The 22,374-nt window shown below is 37.0% G+C and overlaps 1 protein-coding gene across 2 annotated transcripts in view; it reads right to left on the bottom strand.

Annotated features, from left to right (window-relative positions):
- Window positions 1–116: 116 nt before the first annotated feature.
- Window positions 117–22,374, bottom strand: part of PARL (presenilin associated rhomboid like) — a 41,863-nt gene continuing 19,605 nt past the window's right edge. For both annotated transcript variants that reach the window (XM_074367051.1, XM_074367053.1), the window contains 6 exons: window positions 15,714–15,809; window positions 15,001–15,150; window positions 13,472–13,542; window positions 4,162–4,263; window positions 3,925–4,022; window positions 117–441 (listed from right to left, as the gene is read on the bottom strand). In XM_074367051.1, the coding sequence (XP_074223152.1) occupies window positions 330–441; window positions 3,925–4,022; window positions 4,162–4,263; window positions 13,472–13,542; window positions 15,001–15,150; window positions 15,714–15,809 (629 nt within the window). In that variant the 3' untranslated portion in view covers window positions 117–329. The remainder of the gene's footprint in view (window positions 442–3,924; window positions 4,023–4,161; window positions 4,264–13,471; window positions 13,543–15,000; window positions 15,151–15,713; window positions 15,810–22,374) is intronic.

Below are 22,374 nucleotides of genomic sequence, written 5' to 3'. Positions count from 1 at the left end.
CGACCTTTCCATGGGCACGAACGTCAGGTTCAGGGCTCAAACTGTGTTAAATGCAAAAGCAAATAACAACAGTCCAGGGCAGCATTAGTGCTCTTCAAAGAGACATATACCCTCTGTTTACAAACTAGAGATATAAACCTTTATTTCACAACTTTGTCATAATTCACTTTCTAATGAGACATGTACTGGGGACATAGTTTAAAATACTGGGAAAGCTAGATGCTGGGTGTCTTCCAGGCAGAACAAAGATGTGGTCACTCCAGGGCCAACGAGTTCCTGGGGCTTCAGGCAGCATGGACCAGATGCACCAGTGTTGTCCAACCCCAGTTTTACTTAGAACCACCTCCTTTTTTGGGGCCGTTAGTCCTCATTTCATGCCAGATTTTCACTAGAGGCTCCCTGTTCTTCCAAATGAGTTCATGACCGTAAGTAATATACCATCTGGGGAAAAGAAAAACAAACCAGGTCCAACACTCAGTGTGACATACAAATGGCAAGAACCATGATGATACAAGCTGACATTTTAAAAACTGAATGCCACTGTCATTTTCTATCTAGTGTATTAAAATAGATGATTAATTTACTATGGATCAATGACTTACCTTTAACATATAAAATACATAAAAGATGGAAGTAGGATGGGACCATGCATGACCACTATGAAAAGTGTAAGCACTTCACACACACTACTTTTAATTCACCACAGCCCTGCAAGGTGAATATCACTTTTCCCATTTACAACCATTGAGAAAGCCAAGTCTGAGAAAGTCATCTGCCCAAGGTGCTAACAGCTCCTAAGTGGTCAGTCAAGCATTCACCTGCAGATCAGGCCAATTCTAAGCCTAGACTCTCTTTATTATTTTAAGTGTAAGGAAGGTCAGAATTAGAATTTACTAATAAGATGGGTATAAAAATTTAAATGCCTCTGTCACCTTCCACCTGGCTACACAAAAGGGAGTCCACTGATCCAAATTCTGCCCACCTATTAAAATTCAGCTCCAGTCCCCATGCTGCTGTTAAACAATGCCTGAAAGCAGCCGGAAGCAATGTGCTGAGGAAGCTGAAGCACTCAGAGGGTCAGTAACCTAACTTGCTCCGCTGCACAGCTAGGAATCACCTGACCTGAGACTAGAACCCAAATCTAACTCTGTAACCTGTGCTCTATCCCCTGCATTGTACTTCGGCATCTAGGGAGTGTCTGCTGAAAATGAGGAACATGCAGGGAGGAAACAGATGAGAAGCTCACAGCCCAGGGTCTGCACGACCAGGCACTCTGCCTGAGGGCAGCACAGGCTGCAGGTGGAACTTGGGTATCTGCCTCCTCTCCCAGGCTGGGGGAGCATCCCTGGGGGACAGGGGACTGATTCAGAATGGGTACTATTAAAAGCTTTTCTTACTGAAACCTTTATTTTTACCCTGGTTTCCCCAAACATGTCATGTTCCCTGAGGCAGAAACCAGATTTTGTTGATCTTTCCATCTCAGACACCTGACTGAAAAAATGCTCTATTCAACTTACCTGGTATCAGAATTACAGTTTGTTTTAACCATTTTTTAAAATGTTCTGGGCATTTTTTTTTTTTTATTACAAAGGACTTGACTTGTACTTGACTTGAATCTTAATATTCACTAAATACAGTTAAAATTTAATCATGAAAATACAGTCACCATTAAAATTTTTTAAAAATAATCAGTAAATTCACAGAAAGAAAAAAAGGCATTTAAAAAAGATTAATTAACAAGCATGTAACAAGATTCATTTGGGCTTAGACTGAAGTTCTCCAGTGAACTTAGAACAAGAGAAAGAGGATCACCCTAAGATTCAAATGCAATTGTAAAACCCTCACAAGAAATGAAACACTTGTCAGGAATTCTCCATTAATAAAGTGTCTTCTCAAATCTTTTTAACCTACTTATTTAAAGCAAAGAGTCAACTACTTTAATCTTACAAGTACACTGGTTTGATTATACTCATATAAGTTCAAATATAATTGATCATCTGGTTAAATTAAAATTAGGAAACTATTTCAAAATGACTATTTTCTGAGGTTATCTTTTTTTTGGTAGCAGCCTCACAGTCTCGTGTTCAGTATGAAACTTCGGCTCTGCAATGACTTGCTGTGTGACCTTGGATGAGTTTCCATCTTTAAGGAGTTTCCTTTCAGTAAACTAGAATCTCTCACAGGATTTTAAGAGTATTAAATTAGTCCTTAGCCTAGGCACACAGCAAATATTCAATATATATTAGCAATCACTATTGTAGTAGCAGTACAAGGTGAAGACCATAAAATTTGGTCAGGGACATAAAGTCAAGGAAATGTGCTGAGGTTACTAATGGATCTTTACCATTAGTAAAGATTCTAAATCAACATTAAAGAGGTTAGAAAAGATGAATTCTGGATATGATCAAGATCTAGTAAATGAAAGGAGCTGAAATTAGTAACAGCAAAGAGAAAGGATTCCTCTGCCTTTCAGATACTGAACTTTAAAATGCATTTGATCTGATTTTCAGAACGGAAAAAGGTCATCTAATTATAGTTGGGAAGAATAAAAAAACTGCTGGAGAAAAGATCCTTTAAGTATGCACGGAAGGAGCCAGGTAAATTTAGAGTTCATAAAACAGAGCCCCTTTTCGTAAGTCTTTATGTCTCTTATACAGTAATACCGGGTCAGTTTCTACTATTTATAATGTGCTGCTGTTAAAGCTAGAACTCACATGCTATTCTTTAATCATCACTGAAATTATAAATGGCATAATGGCATTTTAGTTCCACCGCCTACTGGGCAAAACTGCTCCACTTAGAATAGATTTTTCTACTTTTTTTTTGTTTAATTAAAAAGCTAAGTTTTCCCATTGTCATGGAATAAAGTAAAAAACCAAGTAAGGACAAAAGGCAACATTTATGCAAGAAAAGACAGGTCATCAGAGACCAGCACATCAGACAACAGCTCTGCTGAAGAGACTCTCATGGTCAGATGGACTTCAGGAGTCGTAAGGAAGTTCTGTGACAGAGTCACTACTGCACTACTATGTTTTAGGCAAAAGTCCATTGCCTGAAACACAAATGGGAGATCTTGTAACCACAATGCAATTGTAATCACTATGGGGTGACGGGCTGGAAGGGTCTAGATCTGAGTTTAAATCTCTGCTCTGAGAGGGCGGGGGATATAGCTCAGTGGTAGAGCACATGCTTGGCATGCACGAGGTCCTGGGTTCAATCCACAGTGCCTCTGTTAAGGGGAAAAAAATGAAATAAAAATTTAAAAAATCTTTGCTCTGCTACTGAAGAGCTGTTTGGCCTGGGGAAGGTCATATCTAAAGCCTGTTCCCATCAGTAAAACAGAGATAATAATATAACATGAGGTAACTTGCTCAGCGCCTGCTATATAAGATGCTCAGTAAGTCATCGACATCACTTTATGATCCCTGGCTGCTACTCCAGTCACTACCTGCCCACTCACTGCAGGCAGAGGAACGACTCCACCCAGTCAGCATGTCTGCCCAGCACTGGAAAGACGGAGGTCAGAGGTAGCAGCATGGGGACTAGGAAGGGGAGAGGTGGCTTGAGAGTGGGGTAAGGAGTATAGCACAGACCAGGGGCCTGGGGAACAGACTCCAAGAAAGACAAGGAATTGTGACAGGTCAGGAGATGGGGTGACTTGAGGTTAAGGGTAGGGTAAAGGCACAGATGGTCTCTCTCTACAAATGACTGAGGCAGGGGCGGGGCCAACAGTCTCACGTCCCACCTCACATGGCAGAGCTGAGCAAGGCCAATGCAAACCATGTTAAGGTTTCCTTGCCCTCCCGACTCCACCTGCCCCTGCTCCCCTCACAGAACTAACTGCCTTACTCTGCCTTCCTCGAGGGTGCGGGGAGGGATGTGACCAGTGAAAGCACCGTAACAATCAGTTACACTCAAACTTACATTCCAAAGAGAGCTCCCCCAAGATGTGCAGCATGATCAAAAAATTTCCATCCCAGGATCATTCCTGCTGTATCCATGGCAATAATGGCTTTTAGGGCCTGAAAAACAGCAAAAGAGAACAGAACTGGTACAACTTTTATTTCTTCAGCATTGATACTTCTGATTTAAGAGCAAGAATTCAGTCAATGTAAAAGTATCACCACTGTCCCCAGCACTTCACTTCATAAAAATACTCACATTCCCTGCTGTGAACGTGAACATTGGAAGGAAAATAATGGCGAGCCTCCCTTCTGGGATCTTAGTGCAGACAGCTGCAAGGACGGTCATGATTGCGCCAGACTGCAAATGAACACACTGGTGAAAATGTGAAACTCTCAATGTGCAACTGCTCTGTGACTATAACGTCTAAAGTAGCAATACTTTTCCCAGAAAGTTTGTAAGTCACAAATTTCTAGGTGAGCACAAAGCTTAAAAACTTTCAGTTACTAATGAACAAAATATCAGGCAAAGGGGTTCCACGTCCATGACACCTGGGAAGCACCAAACTACAAGCAGTAAGATGTACCAACCAGCATGTCAGTGCATGATGAACTTTAGGGCAGTTATGCGTGTCATGTGCATATTTCGCTTAATGACTAAAAAAGAACTTCTCAAACCTCAAAGCTCCTCCAGAAAGTGAACATGAATTTGCCCAAAGAAACCAATATGCATGGAATTTCTTCCAAGCTTAATGCTTTATCATAAATCATGTGAAATTTGCATCCTACTTCATAATAAAACTAAACATTTTCCTCAAAACCTTGACAAATGTCCTGCTCCAGGAAAGCATGCCAAATTTACCCCATGGCTCTGCATGACCCACTCCTCATACCATCCTCCCTGGGACATACATGCATCCACCTGCTTGAGAAGCACTTCCCCCAACAACCTCGTATTCAAGAATAAAAACTGAAACCTCACAAACTTGTGACCAGTAAATCAACCATTTCTTGTTATAATTGAAATTATAACTTGTCATTTTTCTCCAATCATGTATTTTTCCAGGTTGCTTCATAATCATAATTTAAATTGACAATGGCTATGAAATATCTCCTGGATAAATTGTGATAATTTCACTAAACTTTAATGTTAAACATGTTCCCAACTCCTCTAAATGGCAGAATACTTGAGAAATTGGATAATTCCTAGTTCACATTAAACCTCACAACAGTCATTCATTCAAATACTTCAGTCCTACCAGGCACTATGCTAGATGGGGGATACAGAGGGGAACAAAACCAATCTGCTTTAATGGAGCTTACAGAGTGGCAGAAGAGACATAAATAAGTAAAAACAACAAAACATGATCAACTGACAGGGAAGTACAGCAACTGCCGAACTGTTTTCCAAAGTGGTTACAGTATTTTATTTCCCTACCAGCAGTGTGTGAGACTTCCAGTTTCTCCACATCCTCATCAACACTTGGTATGGTCAGTCTTTGTAATTTGCAATAGGTATACAGTGATATCTCAGTGTGGCTTTTATTTTCATTTTCCTATGACTAATAATGCTGATCATCTTTTCATGCGCATATCTGCTATCTATGTATCTTCTTCAAAGTGTCTGTTCAAACCTTTTGCCCATTCTTTAATTTTTCTTTATACAGTCTGGATACAAGTCCTTTATCAGATTTCTGATAAGCCAATTATTTTCTTTTTACCTGTATCTTTTCCCTTAACAGTGTCTTTTGAAAAGAGTAAGTTTTTATTTTACATGAAGTCTGATTTATTAGTTTGTTTTCTTAAGGATCATGCATTGTGCTCTCTCAACTATGAAATCTTTGCCTATCACAAGGTCACAAAGAGTTTTTTCCTATGTTTTCTTTTAGAAGTTTTTATTTTGGGTTTTACATTCAAGTCTCGCTTCAGAAAAAAACTCCTGACCCAGATTCATCAATTTTTAAACATTTTGTCACATTTCACTTATTTTCTTTAAACATCCAAACCTTTTCTGAATCATTTGGGAGTAGGTTTCACAAATATATCAATATAAATATATATATTTATATATCAATATAAATATAAATATATTTTTACCCCTAAAATTTCAATGTATTTATTTCCTAAGAATACGAATTTTCTTATATACCCTACAATAGAGTTCTCAATTTCAAGAAACTGTATATTCATGTAACACTTTCATCTATAATAGAGAACATACTCTAGTTTTGTCAATTGTTCCACTAATGTCCTGACAGCTATCTTCTCCACGTACGGCATTTAGTTGTCATGTCTCTTAGGTCTCCTAAAAGTTGGAACATTTCCACTGCTTTTTTTTTTTAAGGGTCCATTTTTATTATAGTCTTAAAAGCCTCCAACTGTAAAAGATGAAAATAAAAATCTCTACATGGGGTAAGCCAAACATTTGTCAAAAAAGCAAGTTGCAACTTATTCAGACACATAAATACGCTTAAATTTGTGCAGATGAAAGTCACTTAGAGAAAATTTTAGGATAATGGAACTGCTTCCCACCTTTAAAGTAACCTAAGTACAATAAGTTATAGTTACAAAGAAATTGGCTTTACGTAGAAATGCACTAATGAGAATTTTCTCTAATATTTAAATTTCTGTAACAAGCACTTTAGATGGAGAATATAATCATCTACGGAGAAGTAATTTAGAGGGTCCTGACAGGATTTTAGTGCTCTCCTTTCACACCAACTAACCAAATTATATTTGTTTCATCTTGGGGAAAAGGGTAATTTTATAGGCTATTTTTTCTCTCAGAAAATAGGGCTTTAACTTGATTTCTTCTGGGTTTTGCTGAGTTGACTTTAGGTTTTATTTTAAAATTGAAGATAGAAAAGTTGCACATATATACTATAAAGCCTGAAAGGTGTTGGGTTACTCTCTACCTTTCGAATTCTCCTTAACACTGACATCTACTCTGCTTAATATAGCATATGCTGAAAGATTCTGGGGGCAGATGTTGAAGTTCTAGCCAAAACAAATCTTTCAGAATAAACATAAATTTGGGCAGTTAACATACTGCATCCTAGCACAACCACGACCTGGCAAGTTTTGTGGGGGAATCCCATCTTCTGAGGTGGTTCTGATATCCTTGAGAGTTGCTGTTATCTATTTAGGACATGGAGTGGGGAACCAGCGAAAGGGTGAACAATTATGGAGGCTGTGTATGCGCATGTGCGTGTCTTCACACAGGCAGCCATTGTCCTGTAAAGGGAAGTCGGGATTTGTGAAGAACCCCCTGTGTTACTGTTACAGACTTGCACAGAAGCCAGTTTGGTCAATATACAATAGCAGACAGTTGATCTTAAATAGAAAATAAAGAATTCTGACTCCTAATCCCACTGTAGAATTGACAGGTATCACCAACACCCAGCCCATCCCCTTTAATATGTAGTTGACTGTGTTTCCTTGTTCTTTCACTTCTGTAGACTAAGCACTGGGTTGTCTTTGTCCACTGACCTGAACTCACATCTTAGGTTCTCCTTCGGAGGGATATTCATGCTGTCCTTCCATCTTGTAGCTACCCCAGCACATTCCTAAGGATGCAACCTGAGCTGGTTTCCCTGTTTAGGCTGACTGGCAACTATATACTAAGGGCAGGGGACATCTGGGATCCCTGGGACTCACAATACTTTAAAGTATTAGTAATCCCTAAAAACATAAGATAATCCTTTATTCTGAAGCAACTCTTCACATAGAAGATGCTAAACAGTTAGTGATTAAGAGGCAGATGCTGTTTTCCAGAAAGTCTCTTAATATGAAAAAGTAAGGACCTTTCAACTATAACAGTAATCGATTAGTCCATTATAGGAGCCCCTTTTAGAAATCATTTTTCTCATGTGTTGTTTAGCATCCTATTTTGAAATAATTTAAATCTTACAGAAAAGTTGTAGCAAAGGACTCTTAAGTCTTTAAAAAATTTTTAAAAAGCAACTCCAGTTTACTGAGGTATAACTGACATACAAAAAGCTGCACATATTTAAGGTTTATAATTAGGTTTTGACATGTAAATACCCATGAAACCATCGCCAAACTCAAGATAGTGAACATATTCATCATCCCCAAAATTTTCCTGGTGCTCCTCTGTAGCGCATACCTCCTGCTCGTCCCCTATTCCTAGGCAACGTCTCTACTTTCTGTCAAGATATGTAAAAATGAACCTATTTTCTAGAGTTTTACACTGATGGAATCATATAGCATATACTTTTTTGTTGTTCTGGCTTCCTTTACAGGAATAACTCTGTATAGTTATTCTGAAGTTCACCCATGTAGTTTGTAGTTGTGTGTTTCAGCAATTTATTCCCTTATATGGGTGAAAAATACTCCATTGTATGGATATACCATAATACATTTATCCATTCACCTAATGGACATTTGAGTTTTTCCTAGTTTTGGTTGCTACAAAAAAGATGCTGTGAACATTTGTGTACAACTCTTTGTTTAGATGTGTTCTTTCATATCTGTCAGGTAAACACCTAGCAATGGAATGGCCAGATCATATGGTACACCAAACAGATGATTATCTCCATATAAAGTACTCATTAAAGAAATTTAATATTAAAGAAAATTCTCATTAGCTGTGCATTTCTATGTAAATTCAGTTTCATTGTGACTATAACTTATTGTACTTATTATATATTATTTGAAGGTTAAAAAATTTAAAAGTTAAAGTTTAAAGTTGTTATGAAGTTCCATTATCCTTCTAAAATTTTCTCAAAGTGACCTTTTTCTACATAAATTTAAACATATTATGTGTCTGAATAAACTGCAATTTGCTTTCTTGACAAATGTTTGGCCTACCCCATGCAGAGATTCTTAATTTTCACCTTTTCTAGTCAGATGCTTTTAAGAATATAACAAAAATGGACCATTTCTTCTCAAAAAAAATTTCATTCACATACATATGTATATTTTGTTGTTGTTAATGGAGGTACTGGGGATTGAACCTAGGACCTCATGCATGCTAAGCATGCGCTCTGCCACTGAGCTATACCTCCTCCTATATATATTTTCGATATAATTTCAGGGAGTCATGAACCTCAACGCATGTAGATCCTAAAGCTCTGCTTCCTTGGTTAGAGGTAAAGATCTTTTATTCTCTACCAATAATTTGTTTATGTATACTGGTTATATACTTGTAATCAATATGCACATAATATTTTTACTTTCTTTATTTCATAAGTAAACAATTTTCATAGATAATTTTCTGTACCTATATAATCTTCATTTATCTATCCTATTAATGGTTTGTATGTGTGATTTTTTTTTTTACACTATGAATTTTAAATCAATTTGCTCTAAGGGGCTTCTCCTTCTACAAGCTATACATAGCTTAAAAAACCTGGGCATTATATGTAAAACAAACATAAGATGACTCTGAAAGTCTGAGAGAAGAAAGCAGACCAGCTAGGAATGTTCGGATACAAGGAATGACATAGTGGTGAGTTCCCTGAGTTTTCTTTTGGCCTCATACTGCTCAGATTGGGCTCTGGCCAAGCTCACAACCCCAAAACACCAATGAACTCAGATAAAACAGGCCTGTGCCCAAAAATGCTCTCTCAAGCCAAAGGACCAAGAAAGCACAGCCTAGCAAGATAGAAAACCTTTAAAGAATGACCACTACTCCAGCCATAAACCTCAGAAAACCACTGTGGCCCAATCCCCAATCCTCAGCAAAGGCTAAACGGAGAGCCTGGACTTCCACCCTTGAAGACTGCAATTGGGCATCCCAATATCCCTGCCAGGTGTCAGAGGTCACGTGAGCAGCAATAATAAGACAACATTGCTCCTCGTAGCCAGGAGATTAGCAGGTATTAGCAGAGGTCAGCTGGGGAGCCGAACTCCCTGTCCTGCAGCAATAAGAGCCCTTATCCCCCAGTATCAAAGGAGGCTGAGTGGGGAACCTGGGCTTCCACCCTCACCTGGCAGTAACGGTCAGAGCACTGTCAGAGGTAGCCTGCTAAATGGTTGCTTTAATTAAGACCAAAGTCTCATAATGTAATATCTAAAATGTCCAGGTTCATTTAAAAATCACTTTTCATACTAAGAACCAGAGAAATCTCAACTTAAATGAGAAAAGACAATTAACAGACACCAACATCAAGGTGACAGTGACGTTAGAATTATCTAACAAGCATTTTAAAGCAGCCATCATAAAAGTGCTTCAATGAGCACTTACAAATATGCTTGAAACAAATGAAAAATAATAGCACAGATACATAAAGGCTCAGAGAAACAGAAGACATCAAGAACAATGTAAACTTTAGAATGAAAAATAACCTAAATAAAAATACTGAATGGCTCAAGTAGAATGGAGAGGAAAGAAAATAATCAGTTAACTTGAGACAGAATAGCAATCACCCAACCTGGACAACAGAGAAAAAACAAACTTAAAAACAAAACTAACAGAGTTTCAAGGACCCATGAGGTAATAACATATAATCTAACATCATGTCATCAGAGTCCCAGGAGGAAAGAAAAAAGGTGAGGCTGAAAAAGTATCTGAAGAAATAATGGCTGAACATTTCCCAAAACACATAAAACAGATTCAAGAAACTGAGTGAACCCCAAACAAGATAAACACAGAGATATCCTTGACAAGACATCAAGTCAAATTTCTGAAACTGAAGACAAAGGAAAATATCTAGAAAGTAATAAGAGAAATGACATCTTACCTATAGGGGAAAAGCTATTTGAACAACAAAGGATTTCTCCTCAGACTATAGAGGCCAAAAAAAAGAGGCACAATATTTTTCAATTGTTTAAAGAACTGCCAGCCTGGAATCTTATATCCAATGAAAACATCCTTCAGAAATGAAGGGAAGAAAAAAAATGAAAGGGAAATCAAAACATTCTCAGAACAAAGAAAAACATAAAAGCATTAGTCACTAGCTGAACTAAGTAGCTGGTAGCTAAAGGAATGGCTAAGGTAAGTTCTCTAAACACAAAGAAAATGATAGAGGAAATCTTGGAACATCAGGAAGAACAAAGGAAAAAATTAAAATTATGTGTTAACACAATAGATTCTCCTTCTCTCTTGGAATTTTCTAAATTACATTTAATACTTGAAGCAAAAATTTTAACTGTGATATTCTAAATGTATATAGAGGAAATATTTAAGATAATTATAATTACATTATAATTTGGGGAAAGTACTGGGACACTTCAGACTGGTAACATGACACCCAGCAGTAGACTGTGGTAAGTGATGTATATATAGCAGGACCCAGAGCATCCACTCAAAAGTTATATAGAGAGATATATACTCCAGAACACTACAGATAAATCAAAATGAAATTTCAGATGAATCTGCAACAGTGACCGACCATTTTATTTCACTTGCAACCTTGTAAGGAAGAGACTGAAGATACCTTTCTAACCTAGCAAGAGAACTCAGTTTATGTACAGGTTAGGTCAGTGATAGATATCAGTGAAGTTACAGCGAGTAGGTTATCATAATGGTGAGCAAATTCAGCCTATAATAAACTATTTACAACTTCAGGTGAAAAAAAATTCTCTAACATTTTTAACAAATGCTGTTTCCTACAGTAAACATCTGACTGATCTTTGCCAACTCAAGATTATAGGTTACATTTCACAGAAAATTAACTTTTGAAAAGCATAAAATTAGAAAAGCTTCCTGCCAATAACTAGTAAGAAATTCAATTTTTAAATGAGATTCAAAGGGGGAGATATAGCTCAAGTGTTAGAGTGCCTGCTTAGCATACACAAGGTCCTGGGTTCAATCCCCAGGGCCTCCATTAAAAATAAATAAACCTAATTACCCTCCCCTAAAAATAAAAGATAAAAATAAAATGAGATTCAGAATATGCATAGCTCTAATTAACAAAACCTCTACCAAAATCTAGTCAGTATTCTAGCTTCCTTGTGCCGATGTTAATTGATAAATATTGTCTCTTTTATCAGAGGATTACAAAGGCAATTAGATCAAAACTTAATATTTTCTATCATGATTTTATTAATAGTATTTCCCCCCCGATTTCTCACTAAAAATACCATATACCTGACGATCTGGTTTTCTTTCATTTTAACCAAAAATGAAAGAAAGTATTTGGGGATAATAATTTTATCCTGCCATGGTTCTACAGGATTTTGATGACAGAATAGAAAGTACCACTTCCACATTTCTTACTACATGCTCCTTACTATGCTAAACACTCAAAACATACTTCCGTTATAAATCAGAAATAGGTGTGTTATCCCCATTTTGTGAGAGGTTAAGTAATACATCTTAGAAGTCACGAGTAAGTGGCAGAGCTGGGATTCAAATCCAGTCTAATTCCAAATACCATGCTGCCAGCCATACTCTATTCAGCATGGACTTCAGTTTTTCTTTTTTTTTTTGGACTTCAGTTTCTTATCTGTAAAATGGGAATAACAGTTGTCTGACGGCACATCAAAATGCCTTCCCAGATCCTCTGAACTAATGAGAAAGGTCTCCCCCAATGTCCTCTAGAGACTACTCAGCCCTTTCAGTATGTATTAGATACGTGTATAATGTTTTCTCCTCAACTAAACTAAATGTGAAGTCAGAGTTCACTTCTGATTCATCCTAGTGGTCTACTCTGCCTTCATAAAACAGGCACTTAGTTGATGAATGAGGTAGTGCATTGGACTTGAAAGATATAAATCATACTGGCACCAAATTTTATACAGAAAGCAAACATTCCACAAAGAAAGAAAAAAGGGGGCTTAAGTTAAGAAAGCATAAAGGTCACAGTACAAGATACAGATCTCATTAGGAAAATTATACTCAAATCTGAGGAACACACAAATTATGGAATGATTATTTTACATAAGGATTTTTTTCCAAAACTGAAGCTTTTTAGAGTTTATTTAAATGAGATTCCCTATTTGAATACATTTAAGTGCAATGGTATTTAAATGTGCAAAAACTGTGTAGTCTATAAAGAAATATATATAAAGATGTCCATGTGCCTCGAAATTCGCCATTAAACTTAAAAGAAGATGCATTTGTAATTTTTTAAAAAATCATCCACAACATAGCTCATCCACAACATAACTGAGGGCAGGATTTTGATCATCTTGCTCACTAGATATATCCCTAGTCTCTAATACAGTGCCTAGTAGTCTAATCTGAATAGCACTCAAGTACTGACTCAAGAGGAGGATACAGAACCAGATCCAAATCTGCAATTACTTAGAACTTTCCCATGCTAGATTAGGCTGGTTTATAAGGACTGGAGGACACACTATTCTGACTACTCCTCATGATATGTACTCTGTGCCAGTTAAGTATGTATAAATGACCGACAGTTAAAAGATATAACCTAAAACTGCAAGGCTTTACAAATGTATAAATTCTAAAGTAGATATAGATTAGTTACTAGCGTTGTTTCAATGTTAATTACCTGGCTTTGATAACTGTACTAGTGTGGTTCTGTAGTCAACAGTAGGGTGAAGGGTATATAGAAACTCTTTGTACTAATTTTGCAGCTATTTGTTAAATCTAAAATTATTTCAAAATGAAGTTAACAATTTAAATTAGAAATACTTACTGCACCAAGTGATGGTCCATATCTTCCTGTGGCAACTTTACACACATAACTGACAAAATTGGAAATAACACCTGAGAAATAAAACACATTTCAGTAATTGTAGTGAGGTAGAAAAATGGCTTCCATTTCTGACCTCCACCCAACAGAGACTAATAAAGCTGGGTGTCTACCTGGGTCACTGTAAGGTGCAGGCATAAACACTTATCCTGCCTATCACTTCAGGTATTTTATAGGGAAAGAGAAGTCTGACCCGCTGCACACTTACCAAGTGACACAGAGTCATTCACTTTATCTCTCAGTGATCATTTTTCTCATTTACACTGTGTGAAGACTGACTAGTTCCCAAACTCACCAACTGTCTGGGAAATCTGTGGGCTGCCCTCTAGACAGTAAATCAGAATCTCTGGGATGGGACCAGGGAGTCTGTATTTTACCCAGCTTGCCAGATGAATCTGTTGCAGATCTAGACCAGGTGATCTTTTACAGGTCCCTTTGGCACCAATGTCATCTGAGCTCAGTATGGCTCATTTTAAAAAAACAACTTCCTACAGAGCAGGAATTAATGGTACTTGAAACAGACTCTCTGTACCTACAACAATACAACCAATGCTTGGAGAAAGAACACACTAATAGTCCAAAAATATTGCTCAGCTTCTGTTTTCAGGGACTAGATGCATATGATTATTTAATTAACACTGATTAAGTACCCACTCCGGGCCTTTTGGTAGATGCTTCTATTTAGTCCCTTCTAAAACTCCATGTCATGAGAGTTTAAGTCTCATCCTTAGAGAGGTATACTCTTTCCTGCAACATCACACAGCTGGTAGCAGAAATAGGATCTGAATCTAGGTCTTCTATCTTCAAGCTCGGTGCCTTTTCACTACAGCACAACTGCCAGATATACTGTTTTTAAATGAAGGGATTTTAGGAATGAATTTTTATGCTTTATGATTTTAATTAAGGACATTTTGCAAACAGAGAGATAATGACATTTTGCAAACAGAGAGATAAGTAAAATTTAATCAACCAATTGCCGATTAAGCAGGAACCTGGAATCCTGCACTATCACTTCCTAGTTGAAATAAGGAAATGATGCTATCTCCGGAAACATGACTAGAGTGGTTCCATGCTAACATACAGGCTTGCAACAAAGAGAATAAACTCATTCTTGACAATCTTACTGGATAGGTCTAATCTAAAGCTTTCTGGAAACTAAACATATGGGGGAAATGAGCTTAAGTTTATTTAACAAAGATCCAAATGACTGAGGCAGCTGGGAAGTCTGGAAACCACTAGTCTATAAAATGGTGGGTCTGAGCTAAAGAAAAACCAAGGTCTAGTGAGATAAAAATGACGTGCTTAAATTCTACACCACTTTGTGGTATCCTTCTCTATACATAATTTGAGAAACAAATATGTGCTGAGAACTTACTGTATGTAGAATATGGCTATAATCATTCCCTCTCTCCCTTCTCCAGACAGGTGAGAGCACTTATACTCTGAAAGGACTTGAGATGAAAGCTTATTACCTGCAGATAAGTACACTGCCATGAACTGCTCTTGACCCAGAATGTTCACTATGCTGGAAGAGAAGCTCCACAAAACATACATATTTGCTGCCATGTGAAACAAGGAGAAATGACTGAATGTTGACAGCAACATTGGCGAACAAAGGGCCTCTACGAGAAAAAGAAAAAGTCTGATAACTGTAGAACACATAGCCAGTAAAAATTAGCCACTTTAGAGTTTTTTTCATTATTATTATGAAATCAAATATGAGAAACAAACCAGAGCCAGTTAAAAGCTTAGGTAAGATGGTTTAAGACAGCATTTTTCAAAATGGCGAAAAGCCCTTAAATCTCTGTTCTACTTTAAGCAATCAATAATAATTCTCAATTCAATGAAAGCAACTTGTTCTTATGGAAAAAGTTGGCTAGAAAAAAGAATTAGTAAATTGTATGTAATAGTCTCCTCAAAGAGTAAACTTGGAGTGAGTACGGATCTTAAGTCATTAAAAAATACCTCAATATCTACTATGTGTAAGGCAGATTTTTAGAAACCTGGATATAACAGTAAGAGAAATGAGGTTCCTGTCCTCCAAGAGCTTACAGCCTATCCTCTAGATTTTGCTTATAATTACTGACAAGTAACTCATCTTTTTAAATAGTACTCCAATTAACATAAAGTTTCTTTCTTTCATATTACCTCTACTTCAAAATAAAATTACACAAGTTAGACTTACTTGAGGCTGGGCTGGATGTGAAATATCTGATCATTGTCCGCTGTAGAGAAGGGACTCTCCACAAACAGAATACAAAAACATTTGCAGCTATGATACCTACAAAATAAATATTTGTAATTTAAGGAAGCTAAAAATAAAAGCAAAGAAAAATCTGATCAAAAGTCCACCTGAGGAAGATTTTCTACCACAATTATTTAAGAGTATTATATACTTGGGTTGGGAGAGGAGTAAGCTAAGAAAATTAAGTGAAATCAATGTTCGAGTATCAAAACTGTCATGGGCTGGCAAAGTCAAAATTTCTGGAAAACTACAGGTGCTCTAAGGGGCTAACTTCCTTCACTCAGATTGATATTTTATTTCTTTAGAACAGTTTACTCTTCACAATAAACAATAATCAGATCTATAATTATTTGAAAATAGCCAAGCCAAAGACAGAAGTAATGCACAGAATTCTTTCTTTGGCCAAGAGTAGAAAAGCAAAATAACTGCTTCTTTTTCCGCAGGGAATGGTATGCTTCTTAAGCTTCTGGACAGCTTATGGAAATATCGATGGATCATCTGTGAAGATGAAGATCCACATGTCTGAGAAAAATACTCATCAGACAAGAATTCAGGAATAATCTGGAAGAATTTTGCAACTGCTTTTGAAAATATGTCTACATGTGGGAGGTCTGGTGACTATTTCATTTTTCTGCAAGAACTAATGTTGCTAGAACTACCACTAAATTGAGTTTATTTAATGGCAGAATTTACTATTTAGTCACATTTTAGAGAAGAAATTAATTTATTCTTAAAAACTACATTTATGTACCACAACTCCTTACACATAGTAGGCACTCAACTACTTGAATTAGTTAAAGAAATTTAAACATTTATTCGTTCCTCTAGTCTCTTTAGTCAATAGGCAACTAGCCCTTTCAACTTCTTCAATGATATTAAGGAATGATCCCAGCAACATAAATAGGGTTTATTTTAGCAGATACTCACTGAATAGTCCCTGCCAGCAGCTACTTCTGCGAGTTACCTTTGGCTTCCATATTTGCTCACTCTGTGAGGCACTCAGTTATCTGGTGGATTCCCAGTCTCTCCAGTTTCTGCTCTCCCACTTGTGAGTTAGGAAGGGAAGCTACTATTTTTCATAGATTCTTGAGATATTTTTCCCCATTATCTGAAATCATTTGCATCTTACAATTGGTGGTGTGTCACAGGAATTGGTAGTATTCTTCCTTTCTTAATAGCACATTAAATGGTGTTTTACTACATCTAACTGAATTGATCCTATCAATTTTATCAGATGCCCTACTAGTGAGGACCGTGACTGTGACAGCTATTATACCATCTCTAGTAAAATAACTACAACTCTTTCCAAGATTGTGTGAGGGACAGTATTTATGAAAAAAATGGGGGCAAGGAGTCATAAGCAAGGCAAGTAAGAGTACCGTGTGTACCTCCCAATGAGGAACCTGGGACCCTGGGCAGGGCAGGTGGGCAGAGGAAGGGCAGGGCCTCTTCCACTGGAGGAACAGTCCTCAGGGGTTTATCCGAAAGGAAGTGAGCAGTGATTACTGTTACCTGGGGTTCTTTAGTTTCTTTTGGGAGAGTTCAACATCTTTACTAGCCCAGAGAACACTTAGGTCTAGATCACTGTACATGTTTGGTATCTCAGGGTAAAGAAGACTTGAGAACAGTTTGTCCCCAGACTTCCATGGTCATAAAGATCAGTCAGGGCTTTGCAGTTTGCTCCAACTGTGGTTCACTGCAAGGAGAGCAAGATGGGGTCCCTGATCCTGCCTGCTGAAAAATGGCAACAACTTCTCTGCCTACTCTGCCAGTTCCACAGGCTACTTTCTGAAACCAGTGACATACAGCACATACTTCTGGAAACTGCACGCACCACAGCACTGTAGAAAAAGAAGAGAGCCTCTCTGGCTGAGGAGATTACAACTAGGGAAAAGACTTGAAAAGGGGGAAGATAACCAAAGATATCCAGGTTAACTAACAGTAGCCAGAGAGTTAACACTGCCAAGTTTTCAACCTAAATGCAAGAAGCCTTTCTGGTAAATTATAAACATGCTGCAGCCAAACCCTTCACTTCACCGATCAGTGGTCTATGATTAGGTATCCCATTAGTAAACAACTGAACATGCATACCCAAATTATGTACATGAACCACTGGAATTCATTATAAAACACACTAACAAAAAAAATGAGAAAAGTAAAATGCAGATATTTTCTTCCTTGCATATCCCATTCTGAAAGCCACTTATAGATGAGAAAACTGAGATTCTAAGAGGTATAAGTTTTCAGAAAGCCAGATTCAGTGGCCAAGTCATAATTCCTTATCTAGTGCTCTTTCTACTAGACAGACATGGGTAGCCAAGAGTATTTCTTTTGACTTTGGTCACTCCAGAACTTCAGACACCAGACAAAGGGCCCCTTATCTGGGAACGAGAATATGTTGATCCCCAAAAGCAACTGAGCAGGAGAGGAGGTGTGACAACCCTAGGCTTGCTGATGAAGCACTGTACATCGTCTAAAGGTATAGGTGAAAGACCCCAGCAGGACAGAATCTGTCCTATGACACTGTAACTTGGGCAAGAGGCCTTACCTCAGTTTCCTCTTCTGTAAAATGGGGGCAACACAGTCTACCTTGAAGAGTTGAGTGATTAAATGAGAAAGCATGAGTAAATGTGGTCACACAGTGACAACTCGGTAACTGAAAATCATGGTAGAAAGGGAATGGCTTTCTCAGGTCTGAATCCTAGGTATGCCACTTAGCAGCTTTGTGGCCTATAGCATTTCATCCCCTTCACTTCAGTTTCCTCTTCTGTAAAGTGAAAATACTTCCTATACATCATAAAGATTGTAGTGAGGCTTGAGTAAGATAGTAGATGCACCTAACATACAGATGCTCAAAGAAAGTGGTTCCCTCCCTCAGAAGTAGGACTTCTGTCAGAAATAATTACAGACAAGTGTTTAAGTTTGCAGCTACCTGAGGTGATGGATAGTATTTGAGGCAAACAAGAGACTAAACAAAAACCTTAAAAGGAGAAGCTGAGGAACGAGATGTCCACAGGGGCTAACAATACCTTCAACATATTCCTGGGACCTAGAAAGCCACAAGAATAAGACAAAATAGACTTTAAGACAGTATCTGTTACCAGAGATAAAGAATGGCATTATATAATGATAAAATTATGGGTCCAAAAAAATCTTGATATCCACCAAGAAGACATAACAATTACAAACACATGCTTTTAACAAAATCCCCCAAAATATATGAAGCAAAAATTACAGAACTTAAATGAGAAATAAATGATTTAATAATAGTTGGAGACTTCAATACTTCATTTGGGATAATGGATAGAATAATTAGATGATAAGACAAGAAACAGAAGACTTAAAACACTGTAAACCAACTAGACCTAACAGGTACCTATAGAACACACAAAAAGAGAATACACATTCTTCTCAAGTGCACATGGAACATTATCCTGGACAGACCATATGTTCAGCCACAAACCAAGTCTCAATAAATTGTCAAAACACTGAAATTATACAAAGTATGTTCTCAGACCACAATGGAATAAAATTATAAATCAATAATATATTTGAAAAATTCATAAGTATGTGGAAATTAACATACTTCTAAATAACCAATGGGTCAAAGAAGAAATCACAAGGAAAATTAGAAAGTATTTTGAAACAAATGAAAACAAAGAAAACAGCATACCTACTATGGACTGAACTGATTTATATGCTGAAGCCCTAACCCTTAATGGGATGTTATCTGAGGATGGGCCCTTTGGAGGTAATTAGATTTAGAATAGGTCATGAGGTAAGGCTCTCATGATGGGATTAATGTCCTTGTAAGCGAGATACCAGAGAGCTTGCTCTTGCTTTCCTTGCCATATGAAGACACAGCAAGAAGATGGCAGTCTTAGCCGAGAGCTCTCACCAGAAACCAACCACGCTGGCACCTTGCTCTTGCACTTTTAGCACCTAGAATTGTGAGAAAATTAATTTATGTTGTTTAAGCCACCCAGTCTATGGTATTTTGTTATGGCAGCCCAAGCTAAGACAATAGTAAAACTTACAGGGTATAGCAAAAGCAATGCTGTGAGTGCCTACACTAAAAAAGATCTCAAATCAATAACCTAAACTTCCACTTTAAAAAACTAGGGAGGAAAAAAAAGGAAGCAAAGCAGGTCCAAAGCAAGCAGAAGGAAGGAAATAAGAAAGAGTTTGGATAAATGACATAGAGAATAGACAAAGAAAAATCAATGAAACCAAAAGTTGGTTCTTTGAAATGATCAACTGACAAACTTACAGCTAGACTGACAAAGAAAAAAAGACTCAAAATCACTCAAATCAGGAAAGAAAGTGGAATGTTACTACTGACCTTACAGAAAAAAAAAAGGATAAGAGAATACTATGAACAAATATATACCAACAAATGAGAATAACTTAGATGAAACCGATAAATTCCTAGAAAGATACACATTATTGAAACTGACTCAAGAAGAAACAGAAGATCTAAATAGGCCTATAAGAAGTAAAGGTATTGAATTAATTATCCAAAAAACTCCCGTAAAGAAAAACCCAAGACCAGATGGCTTTACTGATACATTACTTCCTGAGAGCTGCTGTAATAAATTACCACAAACGTGGGGGCTTAAAACAGAAATGTATTCTCTTACAGTTCTGGAGGCTAGAAATTTGAAATCAGGTTGTTGGCTAGGCCATGCTTCCTTATGAAGAATCTAGGGAAGATTCCTTCCTTCTTTCTTCTCAGCTTCTGGTGGCCCTTGGCACTGCTTAGCTTGTAGTGACATCACTCTGTCTCTGCCTCCATCTCTTCAAATGGCCTTCTTTTTCTGCATGTGTCTTTCTGTCCTCTTCTCTTGTTATAAGGACACAAATCATTGAATTTAGGGCCCAGCTTAATCAAGTATGATCTCACTATTTCAATTAAGATAATACTCAACTTCTGGGTACATATGCAAAGACCCTATGTCAAATAACAGTTTCTGGGTGGACACGAATTCTGGGAAACACTGCTCAACTTACTACAACTGATGAATTCTAGCAAATATAAAAGAGAATTAACACCAATTCTTTTCAAACTCTTCCAAAAAACAGAGGAGAAAGGAACATTTCTCAACTCATTCTATGCAGCCAGTATTACCTTGATATCAAAACCAGACAAAGGACATTACAAGAAAATTACCAATATCTATTATGAACATAGATGGAAAATCCTCAACAAAATATAGCAAATAAAATCCAGCAGCATATAAAAAAAGAATCAGAAACCATGACCAAGTGGAATTCATTCAGGAATGCAAGATTGGTTCAACATATGATAATCAATGTAATCCTCCCTATTTACAAAGTTGGAAGACTCACAATTCCCAGTTTGAAAATTTACAACACAAAGCTACAGTAATCAAGACAGTATGTCATAAGGATACACATACAAATCAATGGAATAGAATTGAGAGTCAAGAAGTACATCCATACATCCGTGGTTAATCGGGTTTTGTTTGTTTGTTTTAACATCTTGGTCAATTGATTTTTTATTGTGGTCCCAAGACAATTCAATGGGGAAAAGAAGTCTTAACAAATGGTGCTGTAACAACTAGACGAAACAAAAACAAACAAAAGAATATGGATGCTTTCCTAAACTGTATATAAACATTAATTCAAAATGAATCAAAGATCTAAATATAAAAGCTGAAACTATAAAACTCCAAAACACAGGTGTGAATTTTTGTGATCATGGCACCTAAAGCACAATAAAATAAAAAGTAGATAAAATGGACTTCATTAAAAAGTTCACGCTTCAAAGAACACTTTAAAGTGATGACAACTCATAAAATAGGAAAAAATATTTGCAAATCATGTATCTAATAAGGGCCTATATTCAGAATAAAGAATTCTTACAACTTACCAAAAGACAATTTTAAAAATGGGCAAACTATTTTAAAAGACATTTCTCCAAAGAATAAATGGACACTCGCACATGAAAAGATGCTTAGAATCACCGGTCATTAGGAAACGCAGTCAAAACTGTGAGATACCACTTGCCACACATTAAAATGGCTATTATTCAAAAAAAAAAACAAAAAGAAAAATAACAAGTATTGGCAAGGATATAAATTGGAACTCCTGTACATTGCTAGTGGGAATGTAAAGTGGTGCCGCTACTGTGAAAAATAGCTCAGCAGTTCTCAAAAAGTTAAACATAGAGTTAGCATATGATTCAGCAATTCCATTTCTACATATATACTGTAAATATATATACTCCAAATAATTGAAAGTAGGAACTCCAAACAGACTTGTACAAGAATGTTCTTAGCAGCATTATTCACAATAGCCAAAAGGTGGAAACGAACCAAATGCTCATCAACAGATGAATGAACAAAATGTGATGTATACACACAATATTATTTACCCTTAAAAAAATGATATTCTGATACATGCTAAACCTGGAAAACAGTATGCCAAACAACAGAAGCCAGACACAAAACCAGATTTTATAATTCCAATTACATGAAGTAAAGGCAAATTTATAGAAACAGAAAGTAGAATGGTGGTTACCAAAGGCTAAGTAAGAGGTGGGGGAAATGGGAAGTTATTATTTAATGGCTACAGAGTT

Source organism: Camelus bactrianus, chromosome 1 (assembly GCF_048773025.1).
Source record: "Camelus bactrianus isolate YW-2024 breed Bactrian camel chromosome 1, ASM4877302v1, whole genome shotgun sequence".
NCBI classification, from domain to species: domain Eukaryota; kingdom Metazoa; phylum Chordata; class Mammalia; order Artiodactyla; family Camelidae; genus Camelus; species Camelus bactrianus.
Note: the sequence above shows the minus strand (reverse complement) of the source record. Positions and strands in the feature narration are given on the sequence as shown.